At 46.0% G+C, this 25,970-nt stretch overlaps 1 protein-coding gene across 1 annotated transcript in view; it reads right to left on the bottom strand.

Annotated features, from left to right (window-relative positions):
- Positions 1–25,970, bottom strand: part of LOC137657632 (charged multivesicular body protein 7-like) — a 76,994-nt gene that overhangs the window by 1,789 nt on the left and 49,235 nt on the right. The window contains exon 9 of the mRNA XM_068392017.1: positions 16,907–17,069. Coding sequence (XP_068248118.1) covers positions 16,907–17,069 — 163 coding nt within the window. The remainder of the gene's footprint in view (positions 1–16,906; positions 17,070–25,970) is intronic.

Raw genomic sequence — 25,970 nt, 5'->3', positions numbered from 1 at the left:
ATTCCCCACAACTCCGATCTATACATCACAGTTGGTACAATCACTTTCTCATATAGAACTCTCTTTACATTCATGCCCAACCCTCTATTTTTTACTACTCCCTTAACTGCCCCCAATACTTTGCAACCTTCATTCACTCTCTGACATACATCTGCTTCCACTCCACCATTTGCTGCAACAACAGACCCCAAGTACTTAAACTGATCCACCTCCTCAAGTAACTCTCCATTCAACATGACATTCAACCTTGCACCACCTTCCCTTCTCGTACATCTCATAACCTTACTCTTACCCACATTAACTCTCAATTTCCTTCTCTCACACACTCTTCCAAATTCTGTCACTAATCGTCCAAGCTTCTCTTCTGTGTTTGCAACCAGTACAGTATCATCCGCAAACAAAAACTGATTTACCTCCCATTCAGGGTCATTCTCGTCTACCAGTTTTAATCCTCGTCCAAGCACTTGAGCATTCACCTCTCTCACCACTCCATCAACATACAAGTTAAACAACCACGGCAACATCACACATCCCTGTCTCAGCCCCACTCTCACCGGAAACCAATCACTCACTTCATTTTCTATCCTAACACATGCTTTACTACCTTTGTAGAAACTTTTCACTGCTTGCAACAACTTTCCACCAACTCCATATAACCTCATCACATTCCACATTGCTTCCCTATCAACTCTATCATACGCTTTCTCCAGATCCATAAACGCAACATATACCTCCTTACCTTTTGCTAAATATTTCTCGCATATATGCCTAACTGTAAAAATCTGATTCATACAGCCCCTACCTCTTCTAAAATCACCCTGTATTTCTAAGATTGCATTCTCTGTTTTATCCTTGATCCTATTAATCATTACTCTACCATACACTTTTCCAACTACGCTTAACAAACTAATACCTCTTGAATTACAACACTCATGCACATCTCCCTTACCCTTATATAGTGGTACAATACATGCACAAACCCAATCTACTGGTACCATTGACAACACAAAACACATATTAAACAATCTCACCAACCATTCAAGTACAGTCACACCCCCCTCCTTCAACATCTCAGCTCTCACACCATCCATACCAGATGCTTTTCCTACTCTCGTTTCATCTAGTGCTCTCCTCACTTCATCTATTGTAATCTCTCTCTCATTCTCATCTCCCATCACTGGCACCTCAACACCTGCAACAGCAATTATATCTGCCTCCCTATTATCCTCAACATTCAGTAAACTTTCAAAATATTCCGCCCATCTTTTCCTTCCCTCCTCTCCTTTTAACAACCTTCCATTTCCATCTTTCACTGTCTCTTCCATTCTTGAGCCAGCCTTCCTTACTCTCTTCACTTCTTTCCAAAACTTCTTCTTATTCTCTTCATATGAATGACCCAATCCCTGACCCCACCTCAGGTCAGCTGCCCTCTTTGCCTCACGTACCTTGCGCTTTACTTCCACATTTTTCTCTTTATATTTTTCATACTTCTCTATACTATTACATTGCAGCCATTCTTCAAAAGACCTCTTTTTCTCTTCCACTTTTACCTTCACTCCTTCATTCCACCATTCACTGCCCTTCCTCATGCTGCCTCCAACAACCTTCTTGCCACACACATCACTTGCAATCCCAACAAAATTTTCTTTTACTAACTTCCACTCCTCTAAATTGCCAGTTTCTCTTACTTTCACTTCGTCATATATAATTTTCAACCTTTCCTGATATTTACTTTTTACCCCCGGTTTTATTAGCTCTTCAACCCTCACTACCTCCCTTTTACATCCACCTACTCTATTCCCCCACTCTTTTGCTACAACTAATTTTCCTTCCACCAAAAAATGATCAGACATACTGTTAGCCATACCCCAAACACGTGCACGTCTTTCAATCTTCCAAACATTCTTTCTGGGCTCGAACCTGTGCCGCCCAGTGAATAAGCTCCATTTAGCACTTATTCTTAGGTAATTTACTGCTAAATATACCAGAGAAAAAAATGTAAAGGAGTGCTAGGTTAACTAGCTCGCTCACCTATTGGTGTCGGTATAAAATTGGGCGTATATTCCAGAGGTCCCGCACTATTTAGATTAATCCACGACAGAGAACCCCAATAGAGGAGAGCCGTTCAACCTCACTCGGTACTACTACAATGCATCCGCTCAGAACCCAACTCCTTTTAGCACAACGAGCAAAGTAACCCGCATTTTTCTGGTGCTCTCGAATTTTGGATATTTTCTAGTGAATTATGGCTTCTTCGTCGGTTTCCCAGGAGACACCGTCTAAGTTAAGTACCAAGCTGGATTTTACTGTGTTTTGAGCAACCTAGATCGTTTAATATTTATTTTATAGGAGTTTATTCTCTTCGTTCATTTCGATCTTGCTTGATTTCACTATAGTTGGTACTCCTGTTTTTGAGAGCTTTTAAGTTTCACTTGCGGTGTTACTATGTGTATTATTTTTATTATCAAATATTATTTGTTATTGTGAATATTCATTATTTAGCGTTTAGAATCCTCGTGGTTCAATTTTAGGGCCGATATCATTTACGTATCGTTATGGCTGCCGACCTTCGTGCTAGGCGGCAATGTTATTTTTAGCCATCAGGTGTGTCTTTTGTGATTTAATTATTATGTTGCATACCTTGCCCAAAAATTTTCTATGTGTTGATTCATATAATTTTTAACGCTATTATTATTATAATGAATATTTGTGCCATTACTCCGTTTGATCTGTCTGGTTGGGGATCGTCAGTTGGTAGCCCTGCTGCCTCGTATCACGTGATCCTCCCCCACGCTCCCCCTCTAGCTAGGTGGGCGACTAGGCTTCTCCCCCCTCCACTAAGGGACCGTTGCTTTCCCTCCTTTTAGAGGGGGTAGTTAAGTGTTTATGGACTTTGTCCTCCGGGTGGCCCGGCGGTTTAGTCTCTGTCTAGTCTGGTTGGCCACCGGTCTACAGAGTTGGATCCCGGTGCACCCTATTTTATATTCACTTTTCATTCTGGCTTATGTTATACGAAACCCTCCGGGTTCGATTGGCAGTTCTTAGTTACAGTTCCGCCCCCCTATTATTTTATAACATTTCCTATGATGATTATATATGACAGTTCACTACCCCGGAGTCACTAAAGGAATTGGTATTGAATATACCTTTATTTCCCGGCCCGGGGTCTACCCCACCCCGGGAAATCAGACACTATGTGTCTTAATTCCCTATTATTGCATCCTTTTTTATGCTCCCGGCTTGACCGGAATGGATGGCTATACTTTAGTTTCAAGTTAGACTTATGTTTAGGCCCGGGACCTCCGGTCCCGCCCCTATGTAAGAATATTACAGTTAAGCTCTAACCTTGCGTTAGACCTATGTTAGGCCCGCCCCTATTTAAAAAAAAAAAAAAAAAAAAAAAAAAAAAAAAAAAAAAAAAAAATAAATAATAATAATAATAAGTACAGTTAAGCTCTAATCTTGTGTTAGACCTATGTTAGGCCCGGGTCCTCCGGACCCGCCCCTACTTAAAGAATAGTACAGTTAAGCTCTAATCTTGTGTTAGACCTATTTTAGGCCCGGGTCCTCCGGACCCGCCCCTACTTAAAAGAATAGTACAGTTAAGCTCTTTTCTTGTGTTAGACCTATGTTAGGTCCGGGTCCTCCGGACCCGCCCCTACTTAAAGAGTAGTACAGTTAAGCTCTAATCTTGTGTTAGACCTATGTTAGGCCCGGGTCCTCCAGACCCGCCCCTACTTAAGAGAATTACAGTTTCTCATATACTATTCTTTTTACAGATGGTGCATTGTCTGACGCCGGCCTGTGCAGCTGTTCTGCACCAGCCTTGTGGCCACTCCGTCTGCCGATCTCACGCCCCTTGTGGGGTTCAACTGGAAGACGTTGTGGTATGGCACCCGGATAACTGTGTGATTTGCTTCGACCTCATCACTACCCTTGGATCTGACTCGGTGAGTCCCGTTGGCTATATTGCCTTCTTATTTTATTTACTATTAGTAAGATATCTATGGTCTTGAAGGACCATTGGGAGTCTCCCTTTTATAATTCCCACTATTATTTCAGGCATCCCCGGAGCAAAAGTCTGCGGCTCGGGCCACACTGAAGGTGTGGGTTGGTGGGTTTGCCCGGAATGTGAAGTCTAAGCGGCCGTACGTCCTATCTGAGGACTACTGCACCATGGTATACCCCAACGCCAAGTCTTCAGCTGCTGTGGCTAGGCATGTGGCAGCTCCCATCATTGCCCACATTGATGCCACTATAACGGGTCTCATCGACCCAGAGCAAGATCCATCAGACGCCCCCGGAGGTCTGGAGGACAATGTTGCCTCCATGAACCTGGACGTCGAACCAATGTTGCTAGACGAGCCGGATACAGGTAGGGTGGTAAGTGAGGCAGGTGTGTCCGGCGCTGAGATTCCTATCCTCAGCCCCGCTCTTTCTTCTTCTTCTGATCGCTCTTCCTTTCTTGGATTTTCTGGGGACCGTGATTCGTCTCAACGTTCATACCCGGTTCCCGCTAAGGATAAGTCTACTTCAAGGACCTTACCCAAAGCTCGCAAGCCTCACAAGACTTCTCATGGCTCTAAACATGGTACGAACCCGTCTTCAAAGACCTCTGGTTCCTCCTCTAAGTCTCACGACCCGGGAGTTCCTTCCGCCCCTCCTGCTGCTAGCCCGGGCCTTTCCGAATCAGCTATGCTTCGCATCGTGTCGGAGATGCAGGCAAAGTTGGTTTCGGAGATGCAGTCGAGGATGGACACGATGTTCTCTAACTTCGGTCAGAGAATTGGGGCTTTAGAGCAAGGAGCTCCGGAGAGAGTCCAAAGCTCTCTCATACCGGATGCCTCTAAGCTCCCGCCGTTTGCCAAGAACAACCCCTGGCGGATGGCTCTTCATTCCCCGTTCTCAGACGGAATGTTGACTCTGGAGGGCCTTGGCACTCGTCCTCTAGAGGACTTTGAATTCTTTCCTCCGGGTCTGGCATTTCCATTTCATGGTTATGCCAGACTTACCGAGGAAGCTTTAGTCCGATTAGACAAGGTCCCCAAAGAGACGGTCATCTTCCCGAAGGAGCAAGCCCAATCTGTTTGGGCCAGATTTTTGAATGACATCGGCTGCACTAACACCATGCTGACGCCTTATAAAAGCTCCTTTATGATGTTCTTAATGGACAAGAACACCTTGACTCCATGCGTCAATAAGGTGGCAGAGCTTGCCTTTCAATATGCTCTAGAGGAGAAGCCCTTGCCTCCCATCCGAGAGGTGGATCCAATCTCCCTCCTTCTTCCCTCAGGTATTGAGTGTTGGGACAACGTCCATACCACCTTTACCTCCGGCAAGCTTGCAGCAGACTGTGCCTCAGTCTTGTTTAGTGAAAAGCTTCCCCGTCTCCCGGAATCCCTCATTAAACAGGAATATGATTCCCGCCTACGTGTGGGCCGTACTCTAAACCTGGCCACATCCACGGAGTCGATAGCCTTGACTTACGATACGGAGAGTATTTTTAAGTCTCTCAACAAGGCAACGTTACAGTCTTTATATTATGACTTGTATGACTTCGCTACTGCTAAACGCAGATGTCGCAAGCATGTTCTAGCTGAGGCGACGATTAGGCATGAACCTAATAAACTCATCCGGTCCTCCTGTTGGGGTTCAAATCTCTTCCCCGAGGATCTCGTAGAGGAAGTCTTGGCGGAGGCCACTAGGGTTAATCAGAGCCTTAAAGCCCGTTGGGGTTTGACCCCTAAACGCAAGTATGACCCCACAAATTATCAAGCCCGGGGTAGGAAGAAGCTTAGACCATATACCTCCACCCAGTTCAGGCAACAACAGAGTGCTTCATCCAACTTCCGGCTGCCTCTTCCTCCATCTTCTGTTGTCCCTGCACAGCCTTCCACCTCTCGGGCCCCTTCGGATGACTATGTCACCGTTCTGCTACCTAAGAGCCAGCTTTCTGGTGCCTCCGCCACTTCCCCTGCCTTTAACCAGTCCTACGAGGCTCATAGCTCTTCCCAGAGTTATGGTAGAGGTAGAGGCTACCACCGTGGCTCTAACCAGAACAAAGGCAGGGGAAGAGCCTTTCGCAGAGGAAAGAACTTCCGATGCGGACGTGGAGGCAACTCCTCAAACCAATACTGAGGTGCAGCAGGTAGGGGGGAGGCTCTATGCCTTCCGCAACAAATGGAGGTTCAGTCCCTGGGCGTTCAGTATCATCTCCAAGGGACTAGGGTGGAGTTGGATTCAAGGACCTCCTCCTCCGAACAAATTTCGTCAACATTCCACTCCGGACCTGGTCGAATTTGTCCAGGATCTTTTACAAAAGAACGCCATACAAGAAACGAAACATCTGAAGTTTCAAGGTCGGCTGTTCAGTGTCCCGAAGAAGGATTCAGACAAGAGAAGAGTGATTCTAGATCTATCCCTTCTCAACTTGTCCATTCAATGCGACAAGTTTCGAATGCTTACCGTCTCGCAGGTGCGGACCTTACTTCCCCGTGGGGCCGTCACCACCTCTATCGATCTTACAGACGCCTATTATCACGTCCCGATAGCAAGACACTTCCGTCCGTACCTAGGCTTTCGCTTAGGGGACAAAAGTTTCTCCTTCAAGGTGATGCCTTTCGGGCTCAACATTGCCCCAAGGATCTTCACAAAGCTAGCAGAAGTCGCTGTTCAGGAACTCAGGAATCAAGGGATTCAAGTAGTAGCCTATCTGGACGACTGGCTCATTTGGTCAGACACCTCCCAAAATTGCCTAAAAGCCACTCACAAAGTCATCCATTATCTTCAATCTCTAGGCTTCCAGATCAACTTCAAGAAGTCCCGTCTTCTTCCAAAATCGAAGTTCCAATGGCTCGGCCTGCAATGGGATCTTATATCTCATACTCTGTGTCTTCCCAGACCCAAGAGGTTAGAGATTGCAAGGAACACCAAACGCTTTCTCAAAGACAAAGTAAGTTCCAGACGACTCCAAGAGAAGATTCTGGGGTCCCTTCAGTTTGCCTCAGTGACGGATCTTCTTCTGAAGGCAAAATTGAAAGATATCAATCGTGTCTGGCGTTCGAGGGCGAACCGGAAGCTCCGGGACAGGAAAGTCCGCCTTCCTCTCATTCTACGGGAAAGACTTCTTCCTTGGACAAGAGCAAACAGTCTGTCAAAGTCAGTTCCCCTTCGATTTCCGCCTCCGGAATTAATCATTCACACAGACGCATCCTTATCAGGTTGGGGCGGCTATTCTCAGCTCAAGAAAGTTCAAGGTCTTTGGACTCCCTTGTTCCGCCATTTTCACATCAATGTGCTAGAGGCCATGGCAGTTCTTCTAACCCTGAAACGTCTCGCTCTTCCCAAGAAACAACAAATTCGTCTGGTCCTCGACAGCGAAGTGGTGGTCTGCTGCCTCAACAGAGGCGGGTCAAAGTCAGGGCCTCTGAACCATGTTCTAGTAGCCATATTCTCCCTAGCAGCCTCGAACCGTTGGCATCTTTCAGCTGTCCACCTGGCGGGAGTCCGGAATGTAGGGGAATGGTCACTCGATCTAAAGTCATTTCGGTGGATTCTCTCTCAGGTTCCCGGTCTCCAAGTGGACCTCTTCGCCACGGAATCCAACCACAAATTGAGAGTATATGTGGCTCCCAATCTAGACCCTCAGGCTTACGCCACAGACGCCATGTCACAGAATTGGGACAACTGGGAAAAGATTTATCTCTTTCCCCCGGTGAATCTTTTGCTGAAAGTTCTAGACAAACTGAGATCCTTCAAGGGACAAGTAGCCTTGGTCGCACCCAACTGGCCCAAGAGCAACTGGTATCCTCTCCTGCGGGAGTTGAGATTATACCCTCACCCGATACCCAATCCGGTTCTGTCTCAGATAGTACAAACACGCGTTGTGTACGCTTTCTCAAACATTCAGAGCGCCCTAACTTTATGGACTTTATGAAGTTTGCGGCTATGCATGGTGCCAATATTGATCCTCAAAACACCTTGTTCCTAGAATCGGATAAACGGGATTCCACCATCCGTCAGTATGACTCTGCAGTTAAAAAGTTGGCAAAATTTTTAATAGACTCAGACGTGAACTGTATGAACTTGAACCTTACAGTCACTTTCTTTAGATCTTTATTAGAATCAGGTCTGGCAGCCAATACTATCACCACTATTAAATCGGCTCTGAAAAAGATCTTCCTAGTGGGTTTTAACATAGATTTAACCGACTCTTTGTTAGCTTCAATTCCGAAAGCTTGTGCCAGACTGAAACCGGTTACTCGTCCTACCCCGGTGACCTGGTTCCTTAATGACGTACTCAAATTGGCTTTTGATACCATTAACAGTTCTTGTGATTACATGCCCCTTCTCAGGAAAACACTTTTCCTAGTGAGCTTGGCTTCCGGGGCAAGAATTTCTGAATTGGCAGCCTTGTCAAGAGACCCGGGTCATATTGACTTTCTGCCTTCAGGAGAGGTCCTTCTTTCTCCTAACAAATTCTTTTTGGCTAAGAATGAAGACCCTCAAAACAGATGGACCTCCTGGAAAATTGTTCCCCTCACGCAAGATCCGTCGCTGTGCCCTGTCACTACTCTTAGGTCTTATCTATCCCGGACCTCCTCTAACTCCTCGGGGCCTCTATTCGTTAGAGAACAAGGCGGTACCATTACTATTAAAGGGATCAGGCAACAAATTTTGTATTTTATTAAACAAGCTAACCCTGACTCTTTTCCTCTTGCACATGATATCAGGGCGGTTGCCACCTCGGTGAACTTCTTTCACCACATGAATTTTACAGACCTTTCCAGGTATACAGGGTGGAAATCACCGTCAGTGTTCAAGAAACACTACCTTAAACATTTGGAAGCCCTAAAATTTTCTACAGTAGCCGCAGGGAGCGTAGTTACTCACGAGTAACTCACAGGTTAATGCCTTGACTCTTTATCTCTCCCTCTTACCTGCCTCATTTATACCCTATTGTATTCGTTGGTCTCGCACCTGAATACTCTTATTATATTTGTAAATTTTATGCTCCTGAGTATCTGTATATATTATCACTCACGGCATTATTATACCTACCTTATTGGATTTATGTTCATATTTAAGATACCCTTATAATTGTTTTTTGGTACTCATCTCTGATTAAAGCATCCTGTATTTCTCTTACGCTTATGTTTTTTCCTTTATTTTGCAAGTTTGGTGACATTTTTCTCTTGTATAGATTCACTGGGCGGCACAGGTTCGAGCCCAGAAAAGGGATTTTGACGTAGGAAAAATCTATTTCTGGGCGAAGGACCTGTGCCGCCCAGTGAACCCTCCCAGCTCCTCTCCCTTGGAGTCCCCAAACTTTGGGTGCTAAGGAGTTGGGTTCTGAGCGGATGCATTGTAGTAGTACCGAGTGAGGTTGAACGGCTCTCCTCTATTGGGGTTCTCTGTCGTGGATTAATCTAAATAGTGCGGGACCTCTGGAATATACGCCCAATTTTATACCGACACCAATAGGTGAGCGAGCTAGTTAACCTAGCACTCCTTTACATTTTTTTCTCTGGTATATTTAGCAGTAAATTACCTAAGAATAAGTGCTAAATGGAGCTTATTCACTGGGCGGCACAGGTCCTTCGCCCAGAAATAGATTTTTCCTACGTCAAAATCCCTTTTTAGTTATCAACACATAATCCATTAATGCCCTTTCAACTACTCTTCCATTGGCCACTCTTACCCATGTATACTTATTTTTATCTTTCTTTTTAAAAAAGCTAGCACTTATTACCATCTCTTGCTCAACACACATATCTACCAGTCTCTCACCACTCTCATTTTCACCTGGTACGCCATACTTCCCAATGACACCTTCTACCTCTCCAGCGCCCACTCTAGCATTTAAGTCACCCATGACAACTACATAATTCCTTCTACCCAGTCCTAAATTCATAAATACAATATAATGCCGGTACCGTTTCTAAATGGGTAAGATAGTATAACAAGTAATGAATGTATCTCCTAAATTGTCGAAAACAATAATTGGCACAATACCCAAGTCTTCCTGTGGTTTTCATTCACTATAAGCAGAACCAGTGACAGTGAATTAATGATTTAAATGTTCCATAAAATGCAACAATTAACTGCAACAGTATGAAATAGATGAAATATTAAAATTTTCGATATAATGACTTGCAAAAATTATGCGTAGGATTTTCCGTCATAACTAATTTACGAGTGTTGACTATTGGTTGTGATATGATAAGGAATCATTAGAGAGAAAAACTTGGATGAAAAATGAATTGGTATTTAAAGGAAAAATGGTGTTTTTGTATGAGGTGTGAAATGGTGACTTGCAAAGAAAATTGTGATGATTCTACTAAGACAAGACTATGAAACAGAGTGCAAGTACAGTACACTTGGAAAGGGTGTAATACAAATGAGAAGGTGGTACAGTAAGTAGAAAGATGTATCCAGATACTAGACAATAAATAAGATTTGAATAATTAAATCACTAGTTATTTCCAAATGTCGATGTCTACCCTAAAGCTAGAAAATTTCCCGTTTTCTTTCCTTGTAATAGCACTGCCTCTAGTGTAGTACATTCGTTCGTTTGTTCGTTAAGATTACCCGGACAAGGACTCTTAGACAATCAGTCATATCCCCAAGGGTGGCAAACCCAGCCGGTATAGTTTGGGTCTTGCAAGTTTCCATTTAGTGTACTACAGTACACGTACTAAGATTACAGAATATGACAATGTTTGGCAATACTTCTAGGTGGGTAAGCCATATCTCCTTTGTCTTTCAGTCTTGAAGTTGAAACTATCTGTGGTTCAACAGCCTCATGACATCACTAGTCAGTGGGGAGGAGGGGAGATATGTCTATAAACAAAGGGTGAGTAGAGAATAACTAATTTTATTTTTGAATTTCATTTGTTTTACGAACTTCCCCTGACGTTCATATTGTTGATTCAAATGATGAAATGGACATGGGATAATAAAGACATAGAAAGGAGATATGTCTATAAACAAAGGGTGAGTAGAGAATAACTAATTTTATTTTTGAATTTCATTTGTTTTACGAACTTCCCCTGACGTTCATATTGTTGATTCAAATGATGAAATGGACATGGGATAATAAAGACATAGAAAATCGAAAACCCTAACCTAAATATGTACCGTAATTACCAGAGATTCCATCTACTAAATACTCGTTAAATGGTAATTCACCTTAAACTAAGGTCGCTATCACAAATATTGACTTTTCTCTGTCTGCTGTCCACGACACGATGGGCATTCCATAGAGAGTGCCGTTCAATTGTATAATACAGTTCATGATTTAAATGATAAAAATTAATATTACTGTTTACATGATGTAACAATAATTTTCAACATAGGTAAAAATCAATCAATTTCTCTCTCTCTCTCCATAAATTATTTCAATTATGAGACATTTACTTTTTAAAGCAGCTTGTTCAATATGTTGTCTGGATGTTATATACAGTATAGGACACACCCGCTAGGGAGCGTCAACACAGCAGCTGAGAAAAAACCCAACAAGGTTATTGAAAGAACGTGTGTTGCTACCTAGAAACCCCAAACAGACAAATATAATACTCAATTTGGGAGCATCTCCAAAACGCCTGACATCTTCAAAAACACAAAATAACACAGAGCTACGAAATACACGTCCGAACGTTCATGGGTGCAAACAAGGAAAGATGGGAGGAGGGTAGGTAGTGGTGGTGATGAGGGGGGCAGTAGCTGTAGTGAACGACACCTCGTAGTAACGGGGGATTTTGAGGAGGAAGTCTAATTGGAAAGGAACCTCTGGTAGTGGTATCAATAGCCCCAGTTTTAATACCGACACCCTTTAGGGGTGAGCGAGCTGGATATATTCCTGGCATTCCATGCAACTTTTTTCTCTGGTATATTTAGCAGTATTTATACCTTTGAAATGGTGCTTTAAGGAGCATTTCACGGAGCGACACAGGTTGAGCTAAGAAATAGGGCTTTTGATCACAAAGACTTATGGTTATGCGAATATATTTTTTTAATAATTATAAACATGTTACAGATTTACAAGCATCACATGTTTATAAATACTCCATTTTTTGTGTATTAAAGTTATCAAAACACGTAGATACCTATACAGTATTTATATGTTGCATCTCAACTTGCTTTTATTTCTTATTGAAAAACTAAATTTAAACATTTACAGAGTATAGTAGTGTCACCGTCTACTCTAGAGGGCGAAAGGTTGTCATGTATAAACAAGTCAATTGACTCCTGTATAGGTTTTGCCCCATCCATAATCCTATTAAGGCCAGAGCGCCAGTCAACTACTTCTTGAGGTAGTGACTCCTCAATTTTGTGACTCCTTTTCAAGGAGATCACCCTCCTATAAGATCACCCTCCGGCGCTCCAAGATTCGCGTCCGCATCCACGTCCTCCGTCTGGCGATGGGGTGTAGATTCATCACGGGCACCTCCGCTCTGATGGGACCTGCGGCTAAGACCTTCTGGAGAGACGGGCACCTCTGTCACTTACCGAGCCTTTGATAAAGGGAGGCGTGCCACGGAGGGATCCGTGCACTTGTAGAGTTAACACGGGCACCTCTGCTCTGACGAGTCTCGCGGTTAAGCCTTTCAGGAGAGACGGGTGCCTCCGTCATTTCGAGCCTTCGACAAGGGGACGGGCTCCTCCATGAAGGTGTTCGACGGAGGGATCCGTGCACGACGATAACCTCCACGGGCTGACTCGTCAAGGCTGCCCCTCGGAGAGCCTCACCACAGAGCTCATGACTGTAGTCAGGTCAAGACCTTTTCCATGACCTCCTCCAGCTGTTTCAACGGAAACAGGGAGTCACCCCACACAGGCAGGCTCCTCAAAGCCCTTGCCTCTCTGTCAGGGATTTTCCGGGAAAGCTTGGCTAAGACCATATCCCTTTTCCTAAGCACCCAGTTGGCTGACAGGGCAAGAGACTGGAAAGTCAGGAACTTTAAGGTCTTTCCCCCGGAGATGATGAGTTCCTTCAGGAGGTCTTGGTTCGCAGGGTCTGTCAAGTCGTAGGTGGCTTGAACACCTACCAGAGTGGAGGCCCACCAGTCCAACCAGGAGGCGACGTGGACTAAGTCCTTGGACATCTCCTCCATCATCGAAGCCTCCGACTGTGAAAAACAAATCGGGGCTGACGCGGCTCTGTCCTCCGGGGCACCCTAACTCAACACTTCAAGGGAAGACTCCATTTTGCAGGCTCCTGGTCGCTGCCCCTCTGGCACATAAAACCTACTCTGGGACCTTAGTCCCTGGAGTAACTTTGAGGAACTCTGGGACTTGGGCATTGCACGCCACAACCATGTCCACGTGGGCGCGGCCTAGGACCAAATCCCTGGCCACAGGCAGCGCCAGAGAGGGTTTCTGCTGCACGGGGGCCTCCATCAGACGATTAAGGCTGGAACGCCAGGCATCCTCGTCGGAGGAAACAGGTTCCTCGATCCAGTGATGCCTCTGTATAAGACCTATCACCCTTCGATATGCCGAGTCCTCGGTTGGGGAACCTTCACTGTCGCCAGCAACACCCTCCGTCTGAGGCCGAGGCGACGGGCCGACGGGCATCCCCACCTGTCGCTGTGGTTCGGACTCGACGAGCATCTCCCTGTGGTGGTAACAGTCTGTGCCGACGGGAACCTCTGCACTAGACATGGGTGTCGGGACGGGAATTGACGTGTCTGCGAGGACTTCGTCCGTAATACATCTTTGAGCAAAGAGGGCGAGACTTCCGTGGGCTGGCCCGACGGAGGAAGCCGTCCCTGCGAGTCCATGGGCTGAGTCAACTGTGCTGACCCGACCAGGCTGCCCGTCCGAAAACGCGACTCCCCCGCTGGGCGGGTTGAGCCGGAAGCTTCGCGGCCTTACGCCTACCTGAAGAGGTCTTCTCGCTCTGTTCCTTGCGAGGGTCATACTTATGCCTGGCAGAGGGCCTCCGTGGAGAACCGTCTCTGGTCCGGCGACTCGAAGAACGCGGAAAATCGTCGAAGTCCTCGACCCTCCTGCGGGGAACGAAGACCCATTCACCTTTGGGGGACCTACTCCTCCTGTACTTCCTCCTCGGGGACCTGGAACGTCTTCTGCTATACCTTGAACGTGACCTCGAACGGGAGCGCCTGCTCCTGGATCTCTCCCTCCTCTGACGGCGCCTCCTCCCCGCTTCATCCTCCGAAGAGAACGATGAGCCGGCCTCCGAAGACCCCGACAATACTGCATTAACCCGACCGACGGGCGGGCTCGGGGGCAACGGAGGTCTTCGCGAACTGTTGGGTTCCGGAGGTCGAAGGTTCTAAAAACGAGTCAGGAACCGCCGACAGAGGGGCTGGAAAGAGGTCGGCTGCACCACGCTGGGGAACCAGGAATCTAGGCCATCCTCCATCCTCAACGGGGACCTACCTGGGGTTTTCGGGAGCTTCCACCCGAAGGGCTCCCCTACCGTCGAGTCCAACCTATCCTGGACGCCATCAGCTGCAGTGTACCTGAAACGCAGGCCCAAGACGCGGGCGAAGAGACAGGGACAGTATTACTCCACATGGGGTCATCGGAGGAGACGTGCCCCCCAATCACAAGGGCAGAGTCCCCAAGACCCCCAGACAAAGCACTTTCAGGCCGACCTCCCTCCTGGCGATGGCAAAGGCGAAGAGATGCTCGCCTTCCTGGGGGACTGTTTAAAGGACTTCTTTTTCTTCGTGCTAAAACGAACCCACTGGATCTCACTCCAATTAACACCCTCCGGGCACGTATCCGTCGGCGAGCACACTCTACCCCTACAGGAAGAGCAAAGGGAATGCGGGTCAACCTCCGGCTTGGATAAGAACACTCCACACAACTTCCCGGCCCTAGGCCCAGGACAACGGCGGGTCTGCTCCATCACAACGCAAAACCACAAGACACAGGAACGCAGGGAAAGAATAAGGAATACACTTGGGGAAGCACAAGGGAATCACGCGAACACGCGAGAACACAAGGAAAAGCACAGAGATACCACGCGGGAACCACGTGGGACACACGAGTCGGGGACACAAAGGATCGCAAGAGAATGGAGAGCGACGGGATGGTATCACGACGCGACCAGAGAACTTACTGACGAGCGAGACCCAAGCTAACGCCGACCTAGCTCAGGACTACCCTCAGGGCACGTTCTCCTTTTGCCTGAGTTAGTCCCCACAGAAAATGGAAGTAGGGTAGACTACACAAAACTCTGGTCGGTTGAGAGGAGATTCCAGGTACCTCCTAAGAAAGTAGTTCGAGGTAAGTCTCTGTGTTGGAACAAACTAAATTTAAACATTTACAGAGTATAGTAGTGTCACCGTCTACTCTAGAGGGCGAAAGGTTGTCATGTATAAACAAGTCAATTGACTCCTGTGTAGGTTTTGCCCCATCCACAGCGCTTTGCTGAGCAGTTTTCAAATAGGCGCTGTGATGAGCACGGTAATTGTAGCCATTTACGACCATGGTCGGTACGTTTGAAAGCAGCCATAAACACCCACGATAATTTGAAAGCACAATGTCGTGTCGTGGACAGCCCGAGGGTGACAAGTAGTATCGTGTCGTGGACAGCCGATGGTGACAAGTAGTAATGTGTAAAAGTTGCCCACGAGTAATTACTAAAGCATTCAGACTGGAAAACTTAATACTAAGTAGCCATAAGAAGCTAAAACTCAATAATAATATACGATACAGTATAGAAATTTAAAATCTAAGATTTCTCTGATACTGTACACCCTCAACAATTAACTTTAAACTAAAATTTTACTACAGTTTACTGTACTGTATTACTCATCCCCCTAAGATGTCTAAGAAATTAATACTACAACTGAAAACCAATTTTGAAAATTGTAAATTAAGAGAAAAACTTTTATTCAACTACCATACAACTACAACTACCACAGGCTTCTTTTAAATATGTTTAGTAAAAACAGACTGAGTATGCCACTGACCTGCTGCCGAAACTCTTACCAGGGAAAGCTTTCTACTGAAATTTAGAGAAATAGCTACACTTCCAATATTATGAACTCTAACCTTCAAGTCCTTTATTTGACTTGAATCTAATTCTCTGTCAGCGTCTTGTACTAAAATCCTTGATAAAAAAATGGCATTCTTGGAGAAAGGACGGGTTGACATCCAAATCGCAAGAAACAAATTAGGACCCTTTCCCCTAATGATTTCAATTTTGTCTAAATAAACCTTATCGGCTCTCATACGGTATAGATATCTATTTTCTGATCTACTGTATTACTAACTCTTCTCCAAAAAAAGTATGTAGAGGCAACCCTTTTGTTTTGAAATAATTTGTACTCATGAAAGCAGGTCTAAAGAAAAATATAACCCAGAATCATAATCTGGAATCTAGGTAGAACGCATAGAAAGACAAGTGGCGACAAAAGTACTAGAAAACAAAGAGATATGGTTCACCTATGTGCAGGTCATGCCATATACTGTCATATAATCTCAACACTTCACCAAGAGGGACAGGGCTATTACTTTATAAAGAAAGAAAACAGGAAATATTTTAGTTTTAGGGTGGTTGTAAACATTTAACCAGCTGTGGGAGAGAAACAATATGAACACAAGGGGAGGTTCATGCAAATAAATCAAGATGGTTTAGGCATAAGATGAATGATATGGATAGCTATTTAGGGGTTCATGGTGGTAAACAATGTTAATTCCAGGATATCGAGATGTAATGGCAATTATTCACCACACATTAGAGGTTCATTAACACCAACAAATTGCATCTTAAAACTGCGTTCGGAGAAAAGGATATATAGTACTGTAAATAACGACTTGGTCCAAACAAATACCCTAAAAGAGTATACAAGAAAGAGAAGGAAGAAAAACCAAATATTTACACCTGGTAAGGATAATACAGTAATTTGGTAGACCAGAAACTTACCTTGCATTTGGTTTGCCAGATTTGTGTCAATTTGATTTAAATTTTGGTCTTCTGCTACAAGTTGATCTAATTCTTCTGAGAGCATATCCTCATCGACATCAGTGCCTTGTGAGCTTACTCCAGAAGCAAGGAGTGAACTTATATCCTGACATTCTTCTAATACCTGGATAAAGGAAAAAAATTATTAATAAGTATCATACCGTAGTAAGACTAGACATGAAAGCACGGAATAGAAAAAAAAAAACACTAAGACAATTCAGTATTTGAGAATGGCAGCTAATAATAACTGAAAAATAAAAAGTACTGTAGTAAAAATTGACATGAAAACTGTAAACAAAAATATCTGTAAAAATCACAAAATACCGTATTTCCCGTGTCATAAGACGCTACAAGAGGTAAGATGCACCCTTAAATTAGCAAGGCAGTTTTAGAAGAAAAAAATTAGGATTTTAAAAACTTCTTAGCACAAATCCCTAATCAGCAACTCTAGCGTGATTACTGTCTTGCACAGTAACTTTTCTTATTTTGGGTGAATTATGAAATGTTCAAGTTAATACTAATTATCTATAGGCCGATTATCACAATTTTATTACATATTCATATAAGAAACCACTAAAGCTGTCGTAGTTTCCACCACAACTACACGTTTAGTGTTTGGTGTTTCAAGTGTTGACTGTGTTGTTTACATCAAAGCAGTGTTGCCAAAGGTGCTTAAAGGTGCTAGAATTTTACCTCTAACAAAATTTTGTTAAAGAGGTAAAATTCTAGTACTAATTCCAAAATTCCTCGTACAGCCTATAAATTTTCACACAAAATATAATTATTGATTAAAGAAATCTAGACATTCTTTTAGGTGGAATAATTTTGTTATTGTTTATGTGATTCAAGGTCTAGTTACTTTTCTGCTAACTTGGTAATACTGCACTCAACAAACAGAATTTTTTTCCAAGGTCGTATTCAGCAACTGTCTGTTTGTGTTATTTCGTAACTCAGGCAACAAAGTCGTTATGAATACAGTATATGGCTTTATTACAAAATATCAACAAAATATGACAAAATCACAAATTTTAAGTAATTTGTATTTTTCCTAACATACTTACCGAGAACTACTTTCTTAGGAGGTACCTGGAATCTCCTCTCAACCGACCAGTTTTGTGTAGTCTACCCTATTTCCGTTTTCTGTGGGGACTAACTCAGCCGTAAGGAGAACGTGCCCTGAGGCTAGTCCCGAGCCAGGTCGGTGTTAGCTTGGGTCTCGCTCCTCAGTAAGTTCCTGGATGGTACAAAAGGTCTTAAAGGTCAGTAAGGCACTCGGGGAAGGTAGGGAGGACCATTACCCGAAAGTAGTTCTCGGTAAGTATGTTAGGAAAAATACAAATTACTTAAAATTTGTGATTTGTTCCAACACAGAGACTTACCTCGAACTACTTTCTTAGGAGACTTACACTTTAAGAGGTGGGAGTGTCTTCCTGAACTCCAGACCAAGCTAACCGGACGTCCAGGAACCTAGATGGGAACTAGGTTGCAATATATATCCGGAAAACGAAACGTAGGGAAAACTACACAAAGAGCTCATGTTAGTGTCTAAGTACTCACCCTTTAAAAAATTCCATGATGCCGAGTCCTGTGGCGAAGTTGTGGTGATGTGCTTTTGCGGGTTGTATCTGGGGCTATCTCCGAGTAGGGAAAGGAAAAAAGGGACAAGGGTGAAAGGGAGCGAACCTGTGTCTCTTGGTTTTGCTACCCACGATTGTACCTGGGGATACACCGTTAAATCGCTTGGAGCGCGGAAATGACTGTCCCAATAGAGAAACCGTCTAAAGACCTCCTCGAGCAATCCTTGAGGTAATGCGTTGTGAAGGTCGACTGGTTCGACCAGGTGCCTGCTCTAAGGATCTGGCCCACCGCCATGTTCCTCTCAAAAGCCAGAGATGTACTTAGACCCCTAATGTCATGGGGCCTGGGATTACTTGTCAGGGGCAGGCCCGCATCGTTATAGGCCCTGACAATAACCTGTCTCAGCCAAAAGGAGATGGTATTCTTAGATACCTGCTTCTTCTTTACACCCGTAGAGACAAAAAGATTTTTGATACTAGAGCGGAGGTGAGCCGTCCTCTCAAGGTATTTCCTCACAGCTCGGACGGGGCACAACTTCAAATCATCTGGATTCCCTGTCCGAGGAATAGCCGGCATTGAAAAGCCCTCGAACTTAGGGTCCCAGACCGCTGGATTCTGTGTCTTCGCTACGAAAGAAGGGACGAACTTGAAGGAGATCTCCCGCCACCCCATCGAATTTGAGATTTCGTGGGACAACCCATGGATTTCTCCTACTCTCTTAGCAGAGGCCAAGGTCAACAAGAACACCGTCTTGAGAGTGAGATCCCTGTCCATTATGTCCTTCAGGGGTTCGAACGGCGGTCCACTTAGCATTTTCAATACCCTTGCCACGTCCCACTGTGGTACCCTGGAGGCTTGCGGAGGGCATGCTTGTTCGAAGCTCCTGATAAGCATAGAGATGTGCCTAGAGGAGCCCAGATCAATGCCCTTCAGAAGGAAGACTTGGCCCAAGGGCGCACGGACTCCTTTGATGGCCGGTATTGACATGCCCACCTCGTCTCTGAGATGCACTAGAAAATCTGCAATATCCGGGACCGAGGCTTTTAGAGACTTGATATTCTTTGAGGCACACCACTTCGTAAAAGTAGCCCATTTAGCCTGGTAGACTGCTGCTGAAGATCGTCTTAGATAAAGTGACATCTTTTCTGCTGTACCTGCCGAATATCCTTCCTTCCTCAGGAGTCGCTCGATAGTCTCCAGGCGTGAAGGCGAAGAGACTGAGGATTGTCGTGGAACCTTTGGAAGTGTGGCTGCCGTAGTAGGTCTGGTCTGTCGGCCAGGTCTCTTAGATCCGCGAACCACTCCCTCTCCGGCCACCAGGGCACTACCAAAGTCATCTTTAAGTTTCGAGCTGCCCGAACTCTGTTGAGCACATGCCTGATCAACGCAAAGGGGTGAAAAGCGTACACGTCGAGGTTGTCCCATTTGTGTTGAAAAGCATCTTCCAACGCCAGTTTTGGGTCTGGGACAGGAGAACAAAATACGGGGAGTTGTGCGTTCAGTCTGGTTGCAAAGAGATCCATCACCGGCGAGCCCCATTTTTGAATGATGAGTCTGGCTACTTCTGGGAGGAGGGACCACTCGGTTCCCACTACTTGTCCCATCCTGCTGAGCCCATCGGCTAGGACATTCCTTTTGCCTGGAATGAACCTTGCTGAAATCATGATCTGTTCTGACTCGGCCCAATCCAGGATCTCCAACGCGAGATCGCACAACTCCTTCGATTTTAGACCTCCGTGTTTCTTTATGTACGCTACTACAGTGGCGTTGTCGCACATTAACGCCCCTGTGTTTCCCCTCAGAAGATCTACGAACTGTAGGCACGCTTCTCGGACTGCCTTCATCTCTAGGACGTTGATGTGTTGACCTTTCTCCTCGTCCGTCCAAGTTCCTCTCGTTGACTCGTTGAGGAGATGTGCTCCCCACCCCTCTTTGGAGGAGTCTGTGAAGAGAAGCATCTCGGGAGGCTCGGTTGCGAAGGGCATCCCCTTGAGGGTATTCGACCGACATAGCCAGCCACCACTCCAGGGAGTGTATTGTCTCCGAAAGGACGGGAATTAACTTGTAGGGCGAGTCCACTTGGCTCCAGAGCCCCTTCAGGTTCCATTGGACGCTCCTGAGTCTGAGCCTCCCTTGGAGAACCAGTTTCTCTAATGACACTAGGTGCCCTATTAACCTCTGCCAGTCCTTGGCTCTCCTGGGTTGTTCCGAAAGGAAAGGCTGGAGGATCTGTTCCAGATTGTTCAACCGCTCTTCCGATGGAAAGGCTCTCACTAGTCGGGAATCCAGCACCATCCCCAAGTAAGTCATCCTGGTGGAGGGAGACAGATTCGATTTCTCCAGGTTGATCGTGATACCCAGAACCTTGCAGAATTGTATTAGTTTTACCCCTTGCTCCCTTAAAACTTCCTCTGAGGAGGAAAGGAGTAACCAGTCGTCCAGGTATCGAATGAGGCGAATACCCCGCTCGTAAGCCCACACAGAGAATACCTGGGGAGCTGTTGACAATCCGAAGCAGAGGGTCTTGAACTGCAGGATCTGGGAACCCCACTTCACCCGGAGAAACTTCCTGTTTGAGGGGTGGATCGGGATTTGAAAATATGCGTCCTTGAGGTCTATGGACATCATGAAGTCCCCTTCCTTCGAGGACTGCAGGACCGACTTCAGGGTGTCCATTTTGAAGTCGGTCTTGCACACAAACTTGTTGAGGGCTGACAGGTCTATCACCGGTCTCCAACCCCCTGTCGCTTACTCCACCAGAAAAAGACGACTGGAGAAGCCTGGGCCCGGATGTAGGACCACTTCCACCGCACGTTTTTCCAACATAGTGGATACTTCCTCCTGAAGGGCCGCCCTCTTCAAGGGGTCCTTGGGTGCTAGCCACTCCGCCAGGCTGGCTGGGATCAGAGGTGGAGGTTCTGTTAGGAATGGGAGTCTGTACCCTTCCTTCAGTACGGATACTGTCCAGGGCTCCGCACCGTGGGCCCTCCATGCTTGCCAAAAATGTCTGAGGCATCCCTCAACCTAAGGCTTGGGCAGGAGTAGGGGGCCTCCCACTCTATCTCCTTCTGGAGGAACGGCCTGAACGCCCTCTCCTGGACGCTGAGTAGGCCGTCCTAAAAGAGGCAGACGCTGCTGGAGCTCCTCTACGGGGGGGGGGGGGGGGGGGGGGGTGCTGCGGTGGTTGAGCCCAAGAGGTAGAATGAGTGTCTCTCCTCGTCTGGGTAGGAGAGGCACGAGAAGTAGAGGGTCCACCCGACGGCGCCCTCCTGTAAGTGGGTCTCTTCACGGAGTGGGGTCTGGGTCCACTCACTTCCTTCCTTTTCATGACCTCCATTATCTCCTCCGGTTGGTTTAACGGAAACAGAGAGTCACCCCACACAGGCAGGCTCCTCAGAGCCCTTGCCTCTCTGTCAGGGATTTTTCAGGACAGCTTGGCTAGGACCGTATCCCTTCTCCTAAGCACCCAGTTGGCTGACAGGGCAAGAGACTGGAAAGTCAGGAACTTTAAGGTCTTTCCTCCGGAGATGATGAGTTCCTTCAGGAGGGCCTGGTTCGCAGGGTCCGTCAAGTCGTAGGTGGCTTGAACACCTACCAGAGTGGAGGCCCACCAGTCCAACCAGGAGGCGACGTGGACTAAGTCCTTAGACATCTCCTCCATCATCGAAGCCTCCGACTGTGAGAAACAAATCGGGGCTGACGTGGCTCTGTTCTCCGGGGCACCTTGACCCAGCACTTCAAGGGAAGTCTCCATTTTGCAGGCTCCCGGTCGCTGCCCCTCTGGCACATAAAACCTACTCTGGGACCTTAGTCCTTGGAGTAATTTTGAGGAACTCTGGGACTTGGGGGCTTCGGCATTGCCCGCCACAACCTTGTCCACGTGTGCGCGCCCCAGGACCAAGTCCCTGGCCACAGGCAGCGCCAGGGAGGGTTTCTGCTGCACGGGGGCCTCCATCAGACGATTAAGGCTGGAACGCCAGGCATCTCCGTCAGAGGGAACAGGCTCCTCGATCCGGTGATGCCTCCGTATGAGACCTATCACCCTCCGATATGCCGAGTCCTCAGCAACTCCCTCCGTCTGAGGCCGAGGCGACGGGCCGACGGGTACCCCCGCCTGGAGCTGTGGCTCTGACTCGACGAGCACCTCCCTGTGGTGGTAACGCTGGGGAACCAGGAATCTAGGCCATCCTCCATCCTCAATGGGGACCTACCTGGAGTTTTCGGGAGCGTCCATCTGAAGGGCTCCGCTACCGTCGAGTCCAACTTATCCTGGATGCCATCAGCTGCCGAGGTACCTGAAACGCAGGCCCAAGACGCGGGCGAAGAGACAGGGACATTATTACTCCACATGGGGTCATCGGAGGAGACGTGCCCCCAATCACAAGGGCAGAGTCTCCAAGACCCCCAGACAAAGCACTTTCAGGCCCCCCACTTGCCTGCAAAGATTCAGCAACTCCCACACCCCGAATATTAGACTCTTGGGGAAGAGCAATCGGCACCTTCCCCGTAACGGACTTACCTTGTCCCCTACTCTGGGTAGGGGAAGAAGGAACAGAAACCTCGTCAGACCTCCCACCGAGCGACGTCAAGGGCGAAGAGATGCTCGCCTTCCTGGGGGATCGTTTAGTGGACTTCTTCTTTTTCGTACTAAAACGAACCCACTGGATTTCACTCCAAGTCACACACTCCGGGCACGTGTCCGTCGGCGAGCACACTTTACCCCTACAGGAAGAGCAAAGGGAATGCGGGTCAACCTCCGGCTTGGATAAGAACGCTCCACACGACTTCCCGGCCCTAGGCCCAGGACAACGGCGAGTCTGCTCCATCACAACACAAAACCACAAGACACAGGAACGCACGAAAGGATAAGGAATACACTTGGGGAAGCACAAGAGAATCACGCGAACACGCGGGCGAACACGCGAGAACACAAGGGAAAGCACAGATACCACGCGGGAACCACGTGGGACACACGAATCGGGGACACAAAGGGTCGCACAGAGAATAGAGAGCGACGGGATGGTATCACGACGCAACCAGAGAACTTACTGGAGAGCGAGACCCAAGCTAACACCGACCTGGCTCGGGACTAGCCTCAGGGCACGTTCTCCTTACGGCTGAGTTAGTCCCCACAGAAAACGGAAATAGGGTAGACTACACAAAACTCTGGTCGGTTGAGAGGAGATTCCAGGTACCTCCTAAGAAAGTAGTTTGAGGTAAGTCTATGTGTTGGAACAAATAGATATATACAGCATAAACAACTGTCATAGTGTCGTCTGTTATGAGACTATTAGTTGGCATGTTTTCTTGTAGAAGAGGGTTAGCAAGTCATCAGCTGATTATAAAAAAAAAAAAAAAAAAAAAAAAAAAAAAAAAAAAAAAAAAAAAAATATGGCTACTGTACTTCATTAAAGGAGGTGCAATATAAAAATGAATGAATTTATTACATATTAATGATAATCGTACGATTATATTCTATCTCTCATGAGTTTGACTGCTTGTATGTTAATAGTTGGGTGTTTGAAGGGTGTCAAACCAGGGCCCTCTCAAACTCCCTTATACAACTTTTTCTAAAGTGTTAAGACGCAGGGTGATTTTGGGGGCATTTTTCGTGAAAATAGGTGCGTCTTATGACACGGGAAATACGGTACTTATTCTGGTAGACTTACACATCCGGATACAATTTCTTGAATAAATTAATGATGAAAACTTATTTCATGTGAGTATACTGTAATATAACAAAATAAGACTACATAACAATTCTTAAACATTTTTTTTCTTATCTATACAAACCCGAGCCCTTTAAAATATTTATATATCTTCAGCAGCACTAAAACAGTCACAACAAGTGGTGTGAGGGGAAAGCCCTCCACCTGCCTGTCACATAATAGCCTCTTTCACCCTTAGGCCTAGGAAAGAGGGGGGGTTGAGGTAGGGAATTAAATTAAAAAGAAAAATACCAATTGCTTTTTAAATTAATTTGTTCCTACATGTATGCAAACATTTTGTCCTTTAGAATATTAAGATTTGCTTATAAGTGGGAGAAAGTCAACTACAACAAGTGAAAAGTTCTTTTCTTCCCTGGATGTGTAATCTTTCCTGGTCCCATACAGGTGTGATGAAGGGGACTCAAACAACCTCCACACAGGTAATAACAGGGATGGAGAAGCTGTTAGGGCCTCAGCCTGTATAGTACTGGCTTAAAAGGAAGCTAGTACTAGGACACAGAAAACCTACCTTCTTAACAGTGTCAAACCAGGCATATTAATTTAACCGTTAGTTAAGACGCCGACCCAAACTGCTTCTTCTCAAGAAGATTGAGGAATTACTTCCTGGCTAACATAGTCTACAATTAAGGTCTCCATCATGTAATTCACCAGCATTAGATATCTAGCCAATGTGTAATGATTCAGCTGTTGCATCCCCACGAGAGAGGAACAAGAAAGAAGTAGAAAAGCCAATCAATCTACCTCTACTTAAAACTTATGCAAAACACGTTACCTTAGATAGGATACATACTACATATACACAACTACAGTACTGAATACCCACTCAGGACCAAGGGAAAAGCAGTCAGAGGGTATGTGGGCAACACCCATAAGGTACAAAGGCACAGGTGGTCAGACACCTTAAGACCTAACTTTAACTCCAAGTATGCTGACAAATAAACCAGAAGGCTACTGACAGGAATAGACTTGAGAGTTCTTATTTGAGATGATAGAGATACGCACTGACCAAAATTGCATCTGCATGTTAAAAGCCTCACCAATCCAGAAAAAATACTGTCTGGACATTTACTTCTTGTTACTGCTGTGGTTAATGAGAATGCTGTGACATATGCACACAAAGTGTCGAGTACCCCTCAGGTAGCTATGCAGAGCCCTGATGTAACAAAAGACAACTTCATGTCAACTTAATCAGAAAAATAGGATGAAGAAGGTCACATACTGATGCTTGATACTGACGGTACTGGGCCTTCATCTCACAGTCTGTGGACAACAAAGGCTAAAGTACTCTCATTCCTCAATAGTCACACATAATGAAGAGCCTAAAACTCCTATTCTTTTTCTAATGCAGAGAAGAGAGACAGTCTTAAGGGAAAGATTCCTATGGCTAGCAGTAAGCGCGTGTGCCAGTACCCTCAGGAAAAGGACCATCCCACCTCAGGAAAGGAAAGTGTGTTTGAAGCTTCCTTTGACCATGGACAGATCCTCCAAGGTGGAGGGATCCTGACAAGGAGGAGTCTCTTCTCCAGTAATCTTGCTGAAGCCAAGAAAAGAATGAATTGTTCCTCGGAGGAGGAGAGATCTAAACTCTACGGAAGCAGAGACAGACGAGGAAGTTTGTGATCAGCTAAAAAGCACTCTAGCTAGAGAGAGACATTCTCTACGACCCCCATTGTAGAGTTTCTGGCTATCTCTTGGGACCTAACTGAAAGCTAGCAAAA

Source organism: Palaemon carinicauda, chromosome 18 (genome assembly GCF_036898095.1).
Source record: "Palaemon carinicauda isolate YSFRI2023 chromosome 18, ASM3689809v2, whole genome shotgun sequence".
Taxonomy (NCBI): domain Eukaryota; kingdom Metazoa; phylum Arthropoda; class Malacostraca; order Decapoda; family Palaemonidae; genus Palaemon; species Palaemon carinicauda.
The sequence above is the reverse complement of the archived record's forward strand: the minus strand, read 5'-3'. Positions and strand labels throughout refer to the sequence as shown.